The sequence below is a fragment of the Eulemur rufifrons genome, chromosome 16 (genome assembly GCF_041146395.1).
Source record: "Eulemur rufifrons isolate Redbay chromosome 16, OSU_ERuf_1, whole genome shotgun sequence".
Taxonomy (NCBI): domain Eukaryota; kingdom Metazoa; phylum Chordata; class Mammalia; order Primates; family Lemuridae; genus Eulemur; species Eulemur rufifrons.
In genome coordinates, this window is record NC_090998.1 from 23,009,608 (window position 1) to 23,031,495 (window position 21,888).

At 38.0% G+C, this 21,888-nt stretch overlaps 1 protein-coding gene across 1 annotated transcript in view; it reads left to right on the forward strand.

The window, feature by feature from the left end:
• Positions 1 to 21,888, forward strand: part of IRAG2 (inositol 1,4,5-triphosphate receptor associated 2) — an 85,552-nt gene that overhangs the window by 55,320 nt on the left and 8,344 nt on the right. Inside the window, exons 24-32 of the mRNA XM_069491476.1 lie at positions 7,157 to 7,203; positions 7,311 to 7,375; positions 7,530 to 7,628; positions 10,814 to 10,884; positions 14,144 to 14,201; positions 15,755 to 15,818; positions 15,904 to 15,931; positions 16,198 to 16,338; positions 19,549 to 19,683. Of these exons, the coding sequence (XP_069347577.1) occupies positions 7,157 to 7,203; positions 7,311 to 7,375; positions 7,530 to 7,628; positions 10,814 to 10,884; positions 14,144 to 14,201; positions 15,755 to 15,818; positions 15,904 to 15,931; positions 16,198 to 16,338; positions 19,549 to 19,683 (708 nt within the window). The remainder of the gene's footprint in view (positions 1 to 7,156; positions 7,204 to 7,310; positions 7,376 to 7,529; positions 7,629 to 10,813; positions 10,885 to 14,143; positions 14,202 to 15,754; positions 15,819 to 15,903; positions 15,932 to 16,197; positions 16,339 to 19,548; positions 19,684 to 21,888) is intronic.

A 21,888-nucleotide genomic window follows, 5' to 3' on the forward strand; every position in this document is an offset into this window, starting at 1 on the left:
AACTCCTGTCAAATGTTCCTGGGGAAATGTATAGGCTCCCTGAAGGTTTGCGGGCTCTCTTCTGTGCCATTTCTTCTGTAGTCCCCAGGAATTAATCTGTTGGCTGTACTTTGTGATGGATAACATCAATTCCTCACCTTCCCCCTTCCAGGTTTCTGCTCCACTGAGGAACCCGGGCAGCCTGGTCGCTGTACTCCCCTCCCCCACCTCCCCTCGTTCCTTGAGCAACTCCCCACCTACCAGCCTTTTACACTCCCTATCTTTTAAGCACATAGAAAGCTCTCCTTAGAGAATGTTTTTTTAAGTATTTTCTTTAGTAAAAAGTACAGGGAATTAGAATAAAATAAAAGACAAATTATTAAAAAAACCATAATCCATGTTCATCCCAGTGGACCCCAAAATTGATAGTATTTTCTTAACTCCTTGGTTTTCAACAATGGACTTTGTCCATCTCTGCAGGCTTATCACAAACAACGTGACCTGGCGTTCAAGGCCGTCTCTAACCTGGTTGCAACCTACCTTTCTGCTTTAGCTTCCTGTCACTGCCTGTGGCTGTCCCCGAATGTCACGCAACCCAGGTAGCTCTTGTCGTCAGAACATGCCGCACAAACCTGTTGGTGCTGTTTCCTCCGCCCAGAACACTGTTCCTGTTTCCATTTATCAAACTTCTATTTGACTGTCAAGGCCCATTTCAAAAACCAATAAAGCTTTTCTTGTGGTAGCACAAAATGTTGCCAGTCAGGCATCTCCAGTCCTTCTTGAGGTGGAAATCGGAACAGAAGCGGGGAGATCAGGTGTCTCCCAGGGCTGGCCCTTTGTGTGAACTCTGGAAAAGTCTCACGGTTTGAGGCCTCAGCTTCCTCATGTCTCAGCTATCCCACTCAGGAAAAAACTAAGTTCATCCCTTTCTTTGAGACCCCAACAACTCTTTGTCCTCCCTTCTCTGTCACCTATATTCTGGTTGCATCATAGTTATTCATTTTCTTGTCCTTATTCCCGTATTAGATCAGCTCACCAGAGAATGCCTTTATTTGTCCATTAATGAATGTGCATCTAGCACCCTGTATAGGTTTGTAGACAATAGCAGCCCGTTGATGTTTGTTGAATGTCTATTTATTTATTTTGACTCACTACAGGGTCTATTTAAAACATTGACAGCGAGCACTTAATTAATTTACTGCTTTCTGACTCCTTTCTTTGGCCTGGTGCACCTAAGTGCAGGATTTACCTTCTATTCCTTCCCTGCATTCACAGCGGAAGCTGCATTCTGGCATCTTTATCAGAATGCACAATGTAAGATAACAATGAACATCAGTATTTTTAAGAGGGTTTTTGCAAGAGCAAAGGGACTCTAAGAGGAATGTCTCAAAAAGAACATCTCATAGTAAAATAATTTGGAGCCCATTTTGGGACATTCTTGAGAAAACTTCTTTACTGACCCAATGACTTAGTTTATTTGGGATCTTTTGGTATAGCTTGGAAAGAAGGAAATAAATTATTTCCAGTTTTTTTTTTTTTTTTTTTTTACCTTTTAGAGATTCATAGTGAAATATTTATGGATGAAATGTTACAGTACCTGGGATTTGCTGCAAAGCAATGCAGGGGTAGGCTTAGTGGGTGAGAGTTTGAAACAAGATTAGTCATAGGTTAAGAATTGTTGAATCTGTGTGATGGATATACACTGTTCTGTCTACTTATGTATTTATATGAAAATTTTCCTAGTAATTCCTTAGAATTTTTAGCCACATGGTATAGGCTTTGGAATCAAGTAGACCTGGATTTAAGGCTGGCTCTAGGCCAAGTGCAGTGGCTCATGCTTATAATCCTAGCACTCTGGGAGGTCGAGGTAGGAGGGATTGCTTGAGGTGAGGAGTTTTGAGATAGGCCTGAGCAAGAACAAGACCCCATCTCTACTAAAAATAGGAAAATTAGCTGGGCATTGTAGTGCACGCCTGTAGTCCCAGCTACTCGGGAGGCTGATGTAGGAGGATCGCTTGAGCCCAGGAGTTTGAGGTTGCTGTGAGCTAGGCTGATGCCATGGCACTCTAGCCTGGGCAATAGAGCAAGACTCTGTCTCCAAAAGAAAAAAAGGAAAAAAACTGGTCTATTACTTATTAGGTATGTGAACTTGGGCAAGTGGCCTAACCTGTCTGAATTTGTCCCCTGTGAAGTAGAGATATTACTTTCCAGGGTTCTTTTGCGGATTCAAATGTACATATGTATGTATGTTTACACACACACACGCACACGCATGCACAGCTAAGTTCTGGCCTAACCAGTTCATGGAAACAAACCAAGTAGGTCATATTTAAAGGAAAGATGCTGCCTCGCAAATGCCATTTCCCCACTTGCTGTTGAGTAAGAAGGCCTTTCTTTTTCACGGAGTCCCTTCCCTACATTTTCGAGAATCTGCAGAGGTGCATACCTAATATAACACCATGTTCTTTAGGCCTCACTAGGTAGTGAGTTCTAGGTAGACACTTAATCTCTCGAGAAATTGTGGGGCAAAGAAGTTTCCCTGCTCACATCCCTGCAGTCCTGTTCACTGCACACTGCTGACCTCCTCACTGTGTGTCTGGGCCTCTGAGGATCTCCCTTTCCTGCTTAGTAGAGAGATGACTCTCCCTTCTTGTTCCAGCACTTTTAGAAAGGGGTCCCACAATGGTGTTGGCTGGGTTGCTTGTGATGTGGTTGTTAAAATTCTCGTCTGCTTTTCAAGACATATAGGTAATCCAGCAGGGCTGGGGGACACAGTGGTCAGGAGCACAGTTGCCCACCGAAGCCTGCGTTACTGCTGCCTTCGGCAGCCAGAGCCGCTTCCTCAATTCCTCTGCGCTCTTGGCAGTTTCTCTCTAGGCGCTAGTTGTCCCTCCTTACTCTGTCTTCCTGTTCTTAATCACTGTTCCCACCACTGAGTCTGAAGAGCAACCAAAGGCTCTCTGGGCCTTTGCAAAACCAGACGTGCTTAGGTACCTGTTCATGTCCCCAAATATTCCAAGAATTAAGAAGCTCCATGAAAATTCTATGACAACAAAACTGATCCTCTTTTCTACTTTACTTCAATCTCAGTCTGACCCCACTGAGATATTTTGTAACACATGTGAACTATCTGGATCATAGTAAACACTCAAAAAAAATTAGCTGTTACTGTCACCCTGAATCAGAATTATCAACAGGGTGAATGTCAGAGGATACCTTGCGACAGGACGGAGACCTGGACATGAGTTTCTCTATTTTTACTTTGTTCAAAAGAAAAAAAATCACATACACTAAATATTAAGTGTCTTGCCTGCCTTTGAGTTTTCTTTCGTGTTATTACATGTTTTTCTCTAAGACACACTATCTCTTGGAGGAGGTGATTTATTGAGGCCAAGAACAGGATCAATTTAAAAATATCTCAGAAGATTTTCTGGCCATTGTCTGTCCTGTTCTTCCAAGTTGTGTGTGGGAGAAGCATTAATAACCTTGGAGAATAAATAACATTGCCAGTTGCAAAACTGGGACGTGTAGAAGTTGACTGATAACTGTATTATAAATGAACCTCAAAGGAGTGGGTGCGTCCCGTAGATCTGAGGGTGTGGTGTACTTTTAGTTAGAAATTGAAAAAAAAAAAAAAAAACCTATAAGCAAATGTAGTTTTGTTTAGGTTCAAGTAGTGCTAATCTTTTAGAAAGTTCTTCTTAACATTCTTCCTCTTTTCAGAAATTTTAATGGACCCTGAGTCAAGTTTTAAGTAAGTCTATACAGACTCTTTGGTCAATATTTCTTTTGTTCCCAGAAAAATCACATTAATTTATTTCATTAGCATTAGTTGTCTAAAATAGATCCAATAGTAAAAATTACACTGGTCACATAAATGTTTATTAGAAGGATTTCAGATCATAACATCTATGCATTAAGCAGCATTTTATATAGAAGAGAAAAGATAAAGTAATCCTGGGAGATTATCTAGGCCAATTAATTGCCATTACTAGTATCTTAAAAGTTGTTTCTTATTGTTCTTCATATTTTTTCTATCTAGATATTGAAATAATACTGCTGTGTGTGTGTGTGGCCTGCATTTGCTGACCCAGCCCATGGGAGAATCTGTCTCACTTGTTCCATGAGTACCTTGGCTACCCCACCCTACATTAGACTCTTACTGTCAAAAGCAAATGGGCTGGATTTTTCATGTAAATGTTATGCAGGTTAATATTTGAATAGCTTGGACAGGAAGAGCATTCTTCCTGCTCTATGCTATCGGCAGGTGCTAGATTCATTGACTTGAGCCAATCTCATACATGTAAGTAAATCTATCATCTGAACTTTCCTCTTCACACTCTTAATTTCTTGATTTTCCTTGGTTTTAAAATATATCTAGTAGATTATCTTTTTCATGATCTGTCCAGATCTTGCAATTGGTGTGTGTGGATTAGTTTCTTCTGTGAGCCTGGGATGCTGATTTAAATAGGGGCAACTTTTGAAGCTGGAGAGAAAGAGCACAAGAGTGAAAAATTTTTGCTGAGTTACCCTCCACCCCTTGAGGGCTGTATCTCCAACTTTCATTCACTGTAATCCTAAATTTGAAACTAAATTTTTAAAAAACCATCTCCTTCTTTGCTCTGATAAATATTAGACCAAATTTATGAAAATTTAGGATGTGTTGTATATTGGGTTATTTTCTGATCACTGAGGTTTATAAAGATTAATGATTTGGGAAAATATCCAATTGCTTACCTTGCAACTGTTCCAGAACAATGTAGTAATATATGGCTCCTAGATATACGTGATTTCTCCAAAATCACAGAATTGTTTAATCAATAAATATATTTATCTAAAGGCTTCTAACTAAAATATCTCACATATAAGGTATAGGAAAAAGGCCTCCCACGGAGCATTAGGGCAAATGAGACTCATTTGTGATGTTAGGGAGGCAAGCCGTATTTTTGCTGTATTTATTATTTTGACTTTAAATAGTAATTAGACTTTTCTTAAAAAACAATTTTGTGAAAGTGCTGTGCTCCATTTTCCCTATCTTGGAGACTGATTTCATAGAATAGGAAATAAGAACTGCCTTCTCTTTCATATTTCTTAAACTCAAATATGAGTATCCGTGACCCAGATAGGTGAAGTCTTTTCTGACAAAATTAGATTTTAGTTATAGTGCGATAATAAGTGTTATTTCAGGCTGCATATAGCAACAGTTTTTTAAATATAGGATGTTAAGTGGGCTTTTTATTAAGAAATCAATTCTTTTTTATTTTTTATGAAGTATGATATTCAATAAAAGTGAAGGATATTTAATTTTCTCCAATTTTTAAAGCTTCATTTCTTATATACATATTGGAGTATATTTACCTAAGCGTATAAAATTGCTAATATAATTTATTTAAACATTTTAAAGATAGAGCCATCATCATTTAACTGCCTACAGCTTATAAGGTACCATTTCTCTTTAAAACTTAATTCAGATAGCACCCACTCTGTTAATTTTGTTCTGTGTGTATTCTTTTCTCTGTGGAATGCAGCTTATAAGTTATAAAGTAGTATTTGTGTTACACATTTCCCTCCCTGACTGCCCTACACGGTCTTCCAGGACAAAGATTTTATTTTTGTATGTCTCTAGCCCTTGTCACTGTTTCTGGCACAAAATAGACTTTTGATGAATTAAGTTAAACTGGTGTCATGAGGAGCTTCAGTCACATATGGTCTGACCCAAAGTCATTTAAAGCACAGATGAAATGAAATAAAAGAGAGAAGGTTGAACAACATCACTGATCTGTAGGAGGATAGGTATGAATTCTTACTTTGCAAATTCAATTGTGGATTTTTCTAAACATTTGAGATAAACATTGTAAAAGTTTATATTTAAGTCATCTACCAGTCTAAGACACAATTGGGAAGTCTTTTCCTCGCCAATAGCCTGGGTTAGGGTATGCTCAAGTTAGTTTCATTTATAGTGTAGAGAACACTCTATTTAGTTACATCTGTGTTTGAAGGCTGGCTCCAACATTCTAAATGCTCGTCAGAAATTATTCACTGGCCTAATTTCCTTGCCTCCAATAAGTAAATCTTTTTCTCACTAAAACTCACTGCTAAGATTGTTGGAAGAATTAAATGAGATGACACATAAAATTTTGTGGATTTTAATGTGCTAAACAGATGTAAGCTGCTATTATTGTACTGGGTAACTACAAGTTCTGCACACCCTTGTTAAACCTTTACCTATCTGTGACTCTGGTAGATATTTTCTTGGATAGATTTTAAATACTGTCTATGGCATATAGCGTCCCTCCATAGAAACCTGTTGATTATGCCAGTTAATAAGTTCTATGTCTGATTATAGAATATTGAAATGTCTTCATTTTTATATTGTCTGTGTAGGTTTTTGATATGCCTAAATTATTTTAGTTCTAATTTATTAACTTTTAGTTTATTTTTGTAGCCAAGCAAATAATAATTAAAATAATATGTTGGAAAAGCTTATTATTAGAAAAGAAACTATATTCCCACCGTATTTTTTGAAAGAGAAAAAAATGAATAAAATACCTAAAGTTCCCCCGAAATTAGGAATTCCTGGTAGAAATTAAGAGATTCCTATATGACTTTCAAACACTTGCACTGGCAGGCTGGGACTACAATTCTGTTAAGCTCTTTTGAGCACCAAATAATAGGTGCTGACTTAGATGTAATCCCTCAGATTTTTGAGGTAGATATGGATTAAGTTTAAAATTCTAGTCTAGCTAGAATACTGAGAATAATTTTTAAACCATCAGGTCAAAAGTTTTAGGTTGAGTAATATTCCTATAAATAGAAATGTTGTTTTATGCCCATGTACAATGTTCTGTTTGAAGAAAACTTGACTTCAATTTATGAAATAAACTCTATCTGCCCTTTGAGTTTAGAATTTGTTTTGCCCAAGAATTTATCAGGTTTTCTTTAAATATCAGCCTTGTAAATATGCTTAGTATTGGTTTTTTTTTTTTTTTGTAAGTACAGATTTGAAGAAGTGTGTATATCAATATGCCCTATATCACCTCATTCCCATATCCTCTCCAAAAGAGCAAAGTAAATATGAGTTAATTTAAAACTGTATGAAAATGTTTGCTTAAAACAATCTCTTTGGAATAGAAAATGTCAAATTGTCGAACTTATATCTCCTTTCTTTTTCCTGTAGGAGAATGGTGTTGAACACTTGCGTGCTGAGAGCCCGCCGCAGTCCAGGTCTGCCTGTTTGTGCTGCGTGTGTGAATTTGTACGCATATTTACTTGGCTTTTAAGAGAATTCTTGGACCTGACGTTCCAAAATATTTCTTCTGTCCTTTTGGCAGGGAACATCCCATACTACCATCACCCAGACACACTTCATCCACAGACAGTACTGTAACTTCAAGTGGTGAGTGGCCTTGGAAAAGAGAGAGAAATGGAGCGTTAGTGTTATAATTTAAGCCCGGTGATCTGTGACTTGCTGAGTGTATGCAAATGAGAAGAACACAGGCAAATACTCCTTTTGCATAGTGTTCACGCTGTTGGTTTCTTCCTGTTGACAGATTCTGGATCAGAAATTTTGAATATGGCTTCTGGTGACCTTGATGGTAAATCACTCTGTAAGACAGAGGAGGCTGCGGCTACCGGGATGGAGACACAAGGTAAGCTGTGGAAGGGTGTAAGTGTCGTTTCCACTCTAAAACATGAGGCAAACCTGTAAGCTAGTGGAGTAACTATCCTCAGTAGCTCAATAATATTATTTAATATTAATTTTATAAAATTTTTATAATATAATTTTCTATTTGAAAAAATAGTGTGGAGAAAAGAAGTCCAAGAGGTAACCATGGCCCTCATGTATGAGGATGTTACCGATTTTTTTTTTAATTTTGTAGATAGAACAAAACTTACAGTATATTGTAATGCAACTGAAATATTTCCTATGGACAAGATTGACTGGACATAACTGGGTTTCAAGTGTGGCACAGATGTGACATCGCCTGCTTAGGAAATTCTTGGAATGCTAATTAGAATCTACCAGGTTAAAAGGATGGACCAGTTAATAATGGTCCACTCGGGAGGCAGGAGAATTAACCATATGGTATGTTACATCCTTTTCTGCTACCTGACTCTGAAAACAAAGTAGTTATTCTCAACCATTCCCTGTGAGACACCATTATAGTTGACACTTATGGGAAGAATAGGCTCCACTTCCTACCAAAACCCAAAAAGATCAGTCAAGGAAAATCCATTCTATTGTTTGAACTCTAGATTTAAATTTGAGATATTGGTACTAAATTAGAATAGCCATAAAATTGCAGAAATGGAATACGTGTCATGGGTTAATTGAAGAATATCTTTATACTCCACCTCATATCTAATAAGGAAATGTTTTAATTAAAACTGCACCAAGATAACCATTTTTCACCTGTTATATGGACAAAGATGCAAAAACTTGATTACACGCTGTTGGTAAATCTGTAAGGGAAAAAGGAAATTACTGTAGAAGATGTAAATTTTTGTAACTAGACCCCCCTCATCTACAGGGGCTACATTCCAAGACACCCAGTGGATTCCTGAAACTGTGGATAGTACCGAACCCTGCATATACTGTTTTTTCCTATATATACATACATATGATAAATTTAATTTATTAATTAGGCACATTAAGAGATTAACAATAATAATAAAGTAGAACAATTCAAACAATATATTGTAATATCAGTTATATGTATGTGGTCTCTCTTTATCTCTCTCTCAAAATATCTTATTATGTATTAATAATATTTTCAGACCATGGTTGACCACAGGTAATTGAAACCATGGAAAGTGAAACCTCAGATAGGGAGGGACTACTGTAATATGGAGGAAAACTCTCTAATATCTATCAAAATATAAAATGTGCATATCCACTGCTATGATAATTCATTTTCCTAGAATTTATCTTATAGGTAAATGTACACACATCCAAAATGACATGTGTAAGCTTATTTATTGAAGCATTGTCTATAATAACTTGGAAACAAGTCAACTATCAATGAAAGATTATATTTTGGCATTTCCATGTAATTGAATACTAATATGCAGACACAAAACATATATAAGGAGACTAGGTATGGTGGCTGCTACCTATAATCTCAGCACTGTGGGAGGCCCCAGGTAGGAAGATTGCTTGAGGCCAGGAGTTTGAGACCAACCTGGGCAACATAGCAAGACTCCATCTCTACCAAAAGAAAAAAAAAATTAGCTGGGCTTGGTGATGTGCATCTGTGGTCCCAGCTACTTGGGAGGCTGAGGCAGGAGGATTGCTTAAACCCAGGAGTTGGACGTTATAGTGAGCTATGATTACACACTACACTCCAGCTTGGGTAACAGAGCGAGACCCTGTCTCTAGGAAAAAAAAACAAAACGCCCCCAAAACCAAACTCGTGTAAGGAGACTTTTTTCTTAGAATCATATCAAAGGACTATTGTTTCTTGAAAAAAAGTATAGAATGTTATGTACAGCATGTAAAATTTTATGAAAAAAGGATACAAAAAAGTTTTTTGTTTTTTTTTTTTTTTTGAGACAGAGTGTGGCTTTGTCACCCTGGATAGAGTGAGTGCCGTGGCGTCAGCCTAGCTCACAGCAACCTCAAACTCTCGGGCTTAAGCGATCCTACTGCCTCAGCCTCCCGAGTAGCTGGGACTACAGGCATGCGCCACCATGCCCGGCTAACTTTTTCTATATATATTTTAGTTGGCCAGATAATTTCTTTCTATTTTTTTAGTAGAGACGGGGTCTCGCTCTTGCTCAGGCTGGTCTCGAACTCCTGACCTCGAGCGATCCACCGGCCTTGGCCTCCCAGAGTGCTAGGATTACAGGCGTGAGCCACCATGCCCGGCCACAAAAAAGTTTTTATGCATACAACAATGGAAGACTAGACAAAAATTAGTAACATTGTCTACTGGGAGAGAAACTAGCTAGATTTCTGGCAGACATGGAAGGAAGAGGAAATTTTTTCTATAAAGTATTTTATACTTTCTGATTTATGAACCATGTGAATCTGCTGTCTTAAAATCTAAAGAAAAACTAAAATGAAATTTCCATAGGGAAAAATTGCATGTCTTTGAAGAAACCGGTTACCATTTTGTTCTTTTACCATATAAATGTTAAAAATATACACCCTTTAAATATTTTTTTCTTAGAAATAAAACCTTTCTGTAACTGCTGACCTTTGTGCCTGCAGTGAATTAAATGCAGGACAATGGGCTGAGTGGACAGGAGAATAATTGTCGGGTGCATTCCAGTACAAATAAAGTACACAGAAAGATAGGACAATGACAAAAAGGAATGGCACAAGTTAGAAGTGCATCTTTTCTTCTTAGTCTGATGAATTTTATGTAGGAAGATACCATGTGGTTTTAGAAGGATGTCATACTTTGTTATCAGCCTTGCCTATGTAATTTTTAAAGAAAACCTGTTTGTCAAGCTATAAAAAAAACTATGACGCTACTAACTGTTCATCCTTCCTTCATCAATTTTCTATTATTATACCAGTGAAGTGTTTGATAAAAAAGCAGCAGCAGCCTAAAAAAGATTTCTTAAAAATTCTACTCTTTGAAGGTCATTTACACCGATGTTCATTTCTTTTAAGAAATCTATGGCTTAGCCTCCTTGTGGACCTTACCTGCTCCATCCCAATCCTGAGTCAATGGGCACGTGTATGCTTTTTGTAGTATGTAATTCATCTCACATGCTAGTGCCTTCGCCACTTACTGATCTGATCATGTTGCCACCCTCACTATTTCTTCCTCTCTTACATGTTACTGCTCCCCCAACTGTTTTGTATGTTTCCTTTTTCTCATAGGCACAAGTCCAGCTCATGAGAATATTGCATGCCAGGACTCTACGAATAAAGATAAAACCGTATTAATTACGGTAAGGAAATACATACATGCATGTTAACCCTAAAAGTAATAATGTATTACAATGGTAGAACTGTCCCTTTAAGTTTGCAAAGTACTCTTAAAAGTATCAATATTATTTTATCATTTCAAACTATTATGAGGTTGATAGAATTTAATTTACATCAGTATTTTATAGACAAAGAAGTTGAGGCCAAAGTGTTTTTGTGACCTGTCCAAGATGACATAATAGAGTCGGAGCTAGGACCTCCTGGCTTCACCTTGATTTTTCATTGACTCATTCACTCACTCACTCACTCGTTTATTTTTCATCAGAGGTCTCTATTGGAAACAAGCTACATATCTCTTAATAGAGGACTGCTTAAATAAATGAATGCATTAAATAAAGTTGAATAAATAAATAAAGTTGAATAAAACAGTTATAGCTATCATAATACAGTCTAATCAGATGAAGAAACAGATAATTACTCAATAATTAGAGTGTGATCAGTGATTTGAAAGAAAAAATACTTGAGGTGAAGGCCAGAAAAGGTGTCATCGAGGAGGTACCATGTAAGTAATATTGAATGCTCTGTACTTGCATGGCAAAGCTTAAAAAACATTAAAAGTATAGCTGCAAATGTTCATAGAAAAGAGCTACATTTCCTTCCTTAAGGAGCACTTGCTATTTTTATTCATCATTAAAATTCATTATTGAAGAGTAACTTATAGACTACGGATCCAATTCCACAATTCTTCAAGGGTGTTATGTATCAGTCCCTTCATCGTAGGTGTGAAGTCTTGTGTGGGTGTATTACTGTTGCTTTCCCCTCAACGTATAAGCATTGCTCTAGTTAGGCCCATTGGGTTGCAAGAAACAGAGACCCATGCAAGCTAACTCAAGTTAAGAGGTGGTTATGGCATGGATACATTTGGAGCTATAAGGTTTTTACAGCATTTCAGTCTGAAGGGAGCAGACTGATGGGACATGGCATTTGGGATGACCCTTTGACTGTACTATGAAGCAGAGTCAACCCTTGGTTTCCATAGGGGTTTGGTTCCAGGACCCCTGAGGATACCAAAATCAACAGATGTTCAAGTCTCTGATATAAAATGTTGTAATATTTGCATATAACCTATGCACATCCTCTTGTATACTTAAATCATTTCTAGATTACTTATATACCTAATATATAATACCTAAAACAGTGTAAATGCTATATAAATTGTTATTATACTGTACTACTTAGGAATAATGATGAGAAAAGTCTGTATGTATTCGATACAGACACAACCATCATAGACACTGTTGATTCCAGGTTGATTGAATCTGCAGATGTGAGACCCGAGGATGCAGAGCGGTGACGGTGCAGGGAGAGTGTAGTGCGAGCTGGGCGGGCACACGTGCTTAAAGTGGTTGCCGCTTGCGAAAAATGAACAGAGGAAAATCCTTTAGTCTTTCGTAATACAATCTTCTGAAAAAAAGTTCCTTCTCATTTCAAAAAAATGTAGACATAAAGACATTTAAAAAAATAATGGATTCTCCAGCCTGGGTGATAGAGTGGGGGGAAAAAAAAGTAATGGATTAGAAAACTGTAGTCATGGGGGTGGTGGGACTGGTTAGGATTCCATGGTGATAACTCAGACACGATGAAGACAGTATGAGTTTAGTGACAGTGGAGAAAAGGAGACTCATTTGAGTTGTATTTAAGAGGGAGAATTCACAGTTGATTGTGACATATCAGGGGTGTGGGAAAGGTAGACACCCAGGTTTATGGCTTAACCTACAGGATGAATAGAATAACATGGGAATAGGGAGGAGGAAGGGATTTATAGATGGTTTTAGACGCTACAGTGAGGTCAAGCATGATAAAGACGGAAAATTGTCAATTGGACTTGGCAATTAGGGAGTTCACTGATAACTGGTGAGAGCACTTTCCTTGGAGTGTTGGATGAAGGTGTGAAGTAGTTAATTGATCACACATGGGAGATGAACTGGGAACAGCAGCTGTGGACGGCTCCTCCCAGAAGTGTGGCTAGGGAGGGCAGGAGAAGAAAATGCCACAGCTGGGAGAGGTCTGGGGGTTGGGGGAGGATTCAAAAAATTAGGGGATATTTAAATGTTCATGACAACAATTCAGTGTTATATCTGTACTATTGTATTTGTTACATTTTATTGAAACCTTAGTTTCAGTTGTCTAAAAATCACATGACATGGTATCAATGGCCCTACCAAGGAAATTTGTCGTCTTAGACTTAGTTTTTAATGGAAAATATTTTTGGTTTTCTAAATTTCTCCATTAATCTCAGAATGCTGAATAATTATTATCTTAAAAAGTCTCATATACCTAAAGCTTTCCCATTAGGTGTCCCCAGGCAGTACAGCACAACCCTGTTGTTATGGAGATGCTTTTTACACAGATACGCCTATAGGACAATGGGTCAGTGACCTTAAAACATATTCCTATGGAGTAAAAGGCTGGCATGACCCAGTCTTAGCAGTTATCTTTGCCAACTACTCTAAAAACCCATCTAGAAAGCCACGTGTGCTGTCCCTACATCCCCCCACTTTTCCTCTTCATCCAGCCAATCCTAGCTCTCCATCACACTCCAGCGTGTCCCTTGTCTGCAGAGACTCACCGTGCTATTCAAGCCATGGTGCTCTTTTTCTTAGAGTCCTTATTTATCTGTATCTCATTTATTTTGTAATTAGTCCTAGTTTGCATTGTTGTAACTTGTGTCATGTTTGCAGCTTTTCATATATTTGTGTCCTTTTTGCTTTGACTAGCTTGGAAGCCCCCTTTGAACCGTTCAGTCTCATTTTCTTCTTCTTTTTCTTCTTCTTTTTTTTTGAGACAGATTCTCACTTTGTTGCTTGGGCTAGAGTGCCGTGGCATCAGCCTCGCTCACAGCAACCTCAAACTCCTGGGCTCAAGCGATCCTCCTGCCTCAGCCTCCCAAGTAGCTGGGACCACAGGCATGTGCTACCGTGCCTGGCTAATTTTTCTATTTTTAGTAGAGAAGAGGTCTTGCTCTTGCTCGGGCTGGTCTTGAACACCTGACCTCAAGTGATTCTCCTGCCTCGGCCTCCCAGAGTGCTAGCATTACAGGCGTGAGCCACCACACCCGGCCTGAACCAGTCTCCTTTTCTTCTTAACCCTCAGTACAGTTCCTTGTATACCATAAAGTATTTTTGACAGAGTAGGGTTAGGAGAGGGCAGGAAGTTGGGAAATGATTGGTTACGCAGGATTTCTATTCTCTGTACAGCTATAAAATCTCTTTATGATTTCAGGAAGCCAAAAAGGAACCAGAGACAATAGAAGAACATAAAAAAGAATGTGCTTCAGGAGGTAAGCCATGTTCTCTCTCAACCCCCATGGGGACTTTTGTCCCCTGCTGATATTTTTGTGAGTGGAATTTTTGAGTGACAATATGACACTGACAAATTCTGCATCTCTGGATAAGATCAGCCAATGGGACTGATTCTAGATTCCATTCGGATCATTTTTTAAAAGTCACATTTACATTTCACTGGCTGTTTGTTCCCAGAAAACTTGTAATAACTAGTGTCTATTGTGAACTAAGAACCAAGCCAATGTTGGTGATAAATTCTAAGTCCTACTTTGAGTTCTTTTTCAGTATTCCATCTACAAGTAAATTGGCCAACATTTACAGAATGAGTGCCAATGTGCTTCCCTCCTCAGCCTACCTCCGTTAAGAGGGAATAGTGGATAGAGTTCAGACTTTGGATTCTTCTAGACTCTAGACTGGGTCAGTCTCTGATTAGCTATGTGACCCTGGAAAGTTACTTAACCTTGAGTCTCAGTTTTCTTACCTGCAAAATGGAAAGTTTAGAAAGCACACTTTATTGGGAATTATACTATATGCTAAGTCCTAGGCTAAATTCTTTATGTGCATAGTTTTAGTTAGTCCTCTAAATACTACATGAGGTAAGCAAACTGTGATTCAGTTGTTTAGCCTATAAAATGTGGACAATAACGGTATCCACCACAGAAGGTTTGCAGTGAGGATCGAATATAGTATTATGTATGAGGCACTTAGAAAAATGCCTGGCACAGAAGTTCTTATAGAAGTTAGCTACTATATAGAAATAATATCGGCCTTATATTGTTGATGTCTTAATGAAGTTGTGGCTTGTTCAAGACCAGATAGCTCTAAGAGTCAACAAAGCTCAGATTTATTTATCTATAATTTTTACTTTAAAATATTAGGGGATATAAGTGTTCTTGTTACATGGATGCATTGTATAATGCTGAAGTCAAGGCTAAAGCTCAGATTTAAACCAAGTTTGTTCAACCTTAAATCCAAAATTATTTATATAATAACTAATATATTGTTCTTTATAAAGTTCTCAAAGAAAATCATGGTATGTGTAAAGAGCTTTGTGCTGGGACTGGCATATAGTAAGCCCGTGCTTGTTGCCATGTTTACCGTTGCTGTTATTGTTACCAGTATTATTTCTACTGCTATTACTATTGCTAGTACTATTGTTGACAACTACTATTCCTTCTGCTGCTGCTGCTATTAAAGCCTTCCAAAGAAGGCTAGATCCAATGCATCTAGCCATTGGATCACGTATAATAAACGTTCAAATGCAAAGAGAACAAATTGGGCTGCCCCTTGATTCTGAGACATCTTTAGGTTTCGAGGACCATTCACAAGCTGTAATGATTTTAATGTCATTGTGATCCCGGTAGCTTAGCATAACATTATCTTGTAATTTAAGTTAAACAAGCACATTTTTAGCTGTCTTTTCAGACATACTTAAATGAAATGCCTTTGTTTAGTGGAGATAAGACATAACAATATTTGATGAAATATTGTTATTGCTTTTAAATGTTAAGGCTTCTTAACCAAATAATATTTTACTGTCTTTTAACAGACACTGCTGTTTCTCCTCTTCCTGTGACCACTGTGAAATCCGTTAACTTTAGACAAAGTGACAAGTAAGTGCTTCTTCACATAGTATGTTAACATGTTTGATTTTTCTGTTGGATTGCGTTTGAATAAGTTCTTTGTCTTATCCTACAGCACTTCTGCTAATGAGAAGGAGGTGGAGGTGAGTTTAAAGCATCTGTTTTTTTCTTTTAAAAAGAAAAAGATGTTTCAGACTCACGTGCTGCAGTCGCTCTGTGCTTTTGCACAAGCTCTCATATGTCTGGTGTCTGTTGGCCTTTGTGGTGACTAAGTGCAGATGAAGCCTACGCATGTCAGTTGTATGTCGCTGGGAGGAGAAAGAAATGCATCCATATAATCTGGAATTAAGCCGAAATATCTGACCACATCTAATTTTCTCTCCTTGCCCTCACATTATTTTGACAACAGGCAGAATTTCTCAGATTATCTTTGGGATTTAAGTGTGACTGGTTTACGTTGGAGAAAAGAGTGAAACTTGAAGAGAGGTCCCGTGACTTGGCAGAAGACAATTTGAAGAAAGAAATCACTAACTGTTTAAAGCTATTAGAGGTGAGAATCAGAACATCTAGGGGGTCTAAACATTTGGTTATATTTTTAACAACGTTTTCGTAATTACATCTGAGTTTATGTGTATGACCCACACCAATACCAGGTACCAAGCCCCGCCTGACTCAAATGTGAACTAACAGAAAGTAAGAATTCAGGATCGGGCTGAGATAAAAGTTTCACTAATAGGAGAATATCAGCCATAAAATAAAAAATGTCCTTTAAAATAGGTTGTATGAGTCATCTGCCTTCTGTCTGGATTTGCTTTCAGGCAGAAGAGTAATCATTCAGAAAACTGAGCAATAGGAGATATCAATTTTAAGCCTCCCAGAAAAGAATCAGAAATCTATTTCCAGGCTGGACACAGTGGCTCACGCCTGTAATCCTAGCACTCTGAGAGGCCGAGGCGGGAGGATCGCTCGAGGTCAGGATTTCGAGACCAGCCTGAGCAAGAGCGAGACCCCGTCTCTACTAAAAATAGAAAAAATTAGCCGGGCATGGTGGCGCATGCCTGTAGTCCCAGCTACTCAGGAGGCTGAGGCAGGAGGATCGCTAGAGCCCAGGAGTTTGAGGTTGCTGTGAGCTAGGCTGACGCCACAGCACTCACCTGGGCACAGAGTGAGACTCTGTCTCAAAAAAAAAAAAAAAAACACCATCTATTTCTATTTATGATTAACTAAGGAAAGAGAATGGTGACTGATTCAGTCTTGAATAGGCAAGGTGATAGGCAAGCCTGCTGTATGTAAGGTAATGAGAGAAGAATGAGGGTCCACAGAGGTGTGACAATTACTGTTAATCCTTCCATATTATGAGGTTATCATAAATTTAGAGGTGGGTTGGAAAATTAAGAGATTAATTTTGGATGAAGAAAATTAAAATTGAGAAACTATATTCCGTTACTTTTATTGTGACAAAAATACATAACAAAATTTACTATCTTAACCATTTTTAAGTGCACAGTTCAGTAGTGTAAATTTATTTACATTGTTGCAAAACAGAACTCCATAACTTTTCATCTTCTGAAACTGAAACTCTACACCTGTTAACCTTCCCCCTTTGCAACTCAGTCCCCGATAAGCACCATTCTACTGTTTTTACGAATTAAACTGCTTTAGAGACTTCATGTAAGTGGATGTATATATTCTAATAGACTTTTTTTGTGGTCTTTTTGGTGTTTACTACATATAAGTTCAGGTCATCTGCAGATAGGGATAATTTTACTTCTTTTCTGATTGAGATGCCTTTTTGTTCCTTTTCTTGCCTAATTGTTCTGGCTAGAACTTCTAGTACTATATTGAATAGAAGTGGTGGGAGTGGACATCTTTTCGTTGCTGCTGTCTGAAATGAAAAGCTTTCAGTCTTTCACTATGGAGTATAATAATGTTTGCTGTAGGTTTTTCATATATGACTTTTGTTATGTTGAGGTAATTTTCTTCTGTTCCTAATTCTTTTAGTGTTTTTTTAAATCATGAAAGGATGTTGAATCTTATCTCATGCTTTTTCTGAATGGGTTGAAATGATCATATGATTTTTTTCCTCCTTTTTATTAATGTGATATATTACATTGATTGATTTTCATGTGTTGAACCATTCTTGCATCCTAGAAATAAATGTCACTTGTTCATGATATATAATCCTTTTAATGTGCTATCAAATTCAGTTTACTAGCATTTTGTTGAGGATTTTTATATCAATATTTATCAGAGATATTGGATTGTAGCTTTCTTTTCTTGTAATGTCTTCATCTGGTCTTGGTATTAAGGTAATGTGGGCCTCACAGAATGAGCTTGGATGTGTTTCCTCTTCTTCAAATTTTTGGAAGAGTTTTAGGAGGATTGGCATTAATTCTTTAAATGTTTGGTTGCATTCCCCAGTGAAGCCATTTAGTCATGGGCTTTTCTTTGTTGGAAGGTTTTTGATTACTTGATCCAATCTCCTTCCTAGTTATAGTTATAGATTTTATAGTTTTAAAATAGATTTTATAGTTGTTATATATTTTCTATTCCTTCATGATTCAAGCTCGGTTAACCATATTCTGTTTTGTTAATAAGTGACATCTGCTCTTCCCTTCCCAAGTGGAGGTGGTTATTTAACCCACTCTAAGAAACTGCATGTCTGACAATTGCCATTCCAATTGGTTAGCACCTCACTGACCACAACCTATATGCATTTGTTTCACAAGGGGCTGCCCTTCACTGAGCACCAACTTGGTGACAAGCAGTTGGCCTCTGTTACCTCTCATATCACAGTGTTCCTAGAAAGATGTGATTGTCTCCACTTGACTGATGAGGAAACAGCAAATCAAAAAGTTGATGTTTTTACATTTCTAGAATTACAATACAATTTACAGTCAATGGTGCCTGATGGTTTTATAGGCAAAACTTTTTTTTTTCTTAATGATATACAAAGTAATGGTACCTCTTAAAATTTATGGTGTTTTAGATTTGGGTGAGTCTTAGAAATTTGCTAACAATCATGGAGCTAATGATTGATGTGGAAAGTCTTGTTTGCTTCCAAATCTTCTGTTCTCTTACTTCTGTCTCTACCCTAGTGAGAAGGATGGTTCTTCATCACAAAGGGCACCATCTTGTATAAAGGACACTGGATTGGGAGGAATGTTCATAAGGCAATGAATGCTTGCTCACCTAGCCAGCCCAGTCATACCTTACCATCCATGGAAGAGCAAGTGTAGTAGTCACAGACATTTCTAATTGCAGTATGTTTGGTTACTTTTCTCAAAATTCCAACTTATGTTCCTCAAATGATATATTCAATTCATTTATAAGCATAATCTCTTTACCATTACCATAATCTCCTTACCATTTCTCAAAATTCCAATTTATGTTCCTCAAGTGATACATCCAATTCATTTATAAGCATTAATCTCTTTACCATATTAGTTGATGGTAAAAGGCCTATTCTAGTAATTGAAAGATGTCAATGCACATGAGGAAGTGTGGCAAGTTTGGGAAGTAAAGAAAGAAGGGATCAAGGATAGACATAAAAGGTTTGTGGTCACCTGCATATATCTACCTGTTAGCCAACAAAGACATGACTATTTTGATACCATTCATGATTGGTCTTTGCTGCTTTTCATCCTCCACCAAGATAATTGAGATTGAACTGTCATCCACATTTGCCATATGGTCAGTGTTAGAATTGCTTGCTGAATGCTTGTGTTGGAAATCTTTTAACGCTCTACTCTGTGTGCAGTCCTTAACGCCTCTGTGTGAAGATGACAACCAGGCCCAGGAAATAATTAAGAAGCTGGAGAAGAGTATCACATTTCTTAGCCAGTGCACAGTGAGAGTGGCCAGCAGGGCTGAGATGCTGGGAGCCATTAATCAGGTAACCTGTCTCCGCTTTTCCAGTCACAGTGAAATTCCTGAAAGCATTTATTTCCCCTGAGATCATGGATTAAATTTATAGGGAGAAGTTTTAAAAAATACGTCTTTGTTACATAAGGCACACATGTTTAATGTAGAAAAAATGGAATATACAAATAAAAATGTAAAAAAAATCTCTAATAATAACATTAGCCAGTGACAATTATAAAAATGTTGTGATGTATTTTTCTAGATACTCCCTTCATACAATGTTATAATTTTCTTTTTCATTCAACACATAGCATAGATAACTTTCTATATGAAGTAAATATATACACACATATCATCATTTTATGGTGTTCTATTGCTTGAATAGATATAAATTATTTAACCAATCTGGTATGTTTGATCATTTCAGGATGTTCTTGATCATTAGCTATTGTAAACAATGCTACAATAAATATCCTTGTACATGCATCTTTGTGCACTTATTCTTAGAGAAGTAGAATTTCAAATTTTTTGTGAGCTTATCTGGGGAAACTTGCATTTTTTTTGATCTATACATCAACATACTTGTTAAAATATATTTTTGTAAGGAGCAGACATTTAATTATGGTGGTAGTTTGAGTTTGATCATTTCTTATACATTTCTTTATATCCTAGTTCCTTTTGACCCCTCACTAGAGAATGATATTATTCTTTGTTTTATTTTGTACTAAAGTTATGTGTGCACATAGTGTTTTCTTCTAAAAAGTCAAGTAACTCCATAGGTCATATGGCCCAATTTCTCATGCACCAGAGCAACAACTTTCAACTCGTTTGGCTTACTTGTTTGTGTTTGCATCTACATTTCTAAATATCATGCTTATGCTGTCATTTCTTGGTGTATTTTCTGTTTTAGGTATTGTCTGTTGCTTTTCCACTGTGAAGATGAATATTTAGTTCTTTATCATCCTGCGTCTTCACACATTTTCACTGTCCTTCACCCTGTTCTTGTCCACCTTTCTGGAAGCTCGAACTTGAAGCTTGAACCAAGCTTGAGCTCCATGGTCAAACATAGTATTCACTGCCTGGCATGAGCCCCCAGTACTTTCCCCCTTTCTTGTTTTGTGTGAATCATTTGGCAAATCTACACCCCTGTTTAAATGCACTTCTCCACCTGCTTGTGCCTGTGTATCTGGGAAACACCACAGCCCTGTGCTGACTGAGCTCCCTTTAAGGCCATCATCCCAAACCTCAAGTCAGTCCTTGGGCTTCCTGTCATTCACCCTCCCTCTCTTTTAAATATCAGTTTCACACCCTTGTCTCTCTCCTCAAAGCACGATCATGTCCTTCCCTGTAGTCTCTGTCAAATGCAGGTACTGACTCTGCTTCCTACCTTGCTGAGAAAATTGAGACAGTCAGGAGGGAACTGCCCCAAGCCCTGAACCCCTTATATGCTGCCTTCCTCCTGTTACTAAAGATGAGTCGTCTCTCATCCTATCTCAGGCCAGCCTTTCCACCTGCATGTGAGATCCCATCCTCTCTCATTTACTCAGGGTCATGGACTCAAATTCTCCCAACCTTCCTCCATTTTCAGTGTTCCCACTCTACTGAGCCATTTTATCAGCACACAAATATGTGGTTTGTAAGATGGGGAAAATAACACAGACAAAAAAGCCTTTAACCGTTTCTTCCCTGGGTACCGCCCTGTTTCTCTGCTCCCACGTATAGCACATCTCAACAGAATGGTACTTGCTATGTCCAATCTCTCTCTTCCCTCTCTCTTTAAACCTACTCTAATCAGTCTTTTCCCTCCACAGTGCTGATTTTACCAAGGTTACCAATGACTTCCACATTACCAAATTCAGTTTCTCAGTCCTCATCTGGCATGGCTGAGCTCTTCCTCTTCTTGGAAACGCTCTACTCACTTAGCTTCCAGGTACCACATTCCCCTGGCTTTTCCCTCCACATCATGGGCTGCTCCTTCCAGGCTCCTTTGTGGTTGCCTCCCTCCTCCCAGACCTCTCAGTACTGAAGAGCCCCCGGACTCCCCTCGTGTACACCTGATCTGCATCTGCACTCCATCCCCATATGATGCCATGTAGTCAGCCGATGACTCCCGGATTCTTACGTTTGGCCTAATCCACTCTCTCGAGTTCCAGGCTGGAATATACTGCTGCGGACTCAACGTGTCCACTTGGATGTTTGATAAACAACTCAAACTTAATATCCAAAACTAAACTGC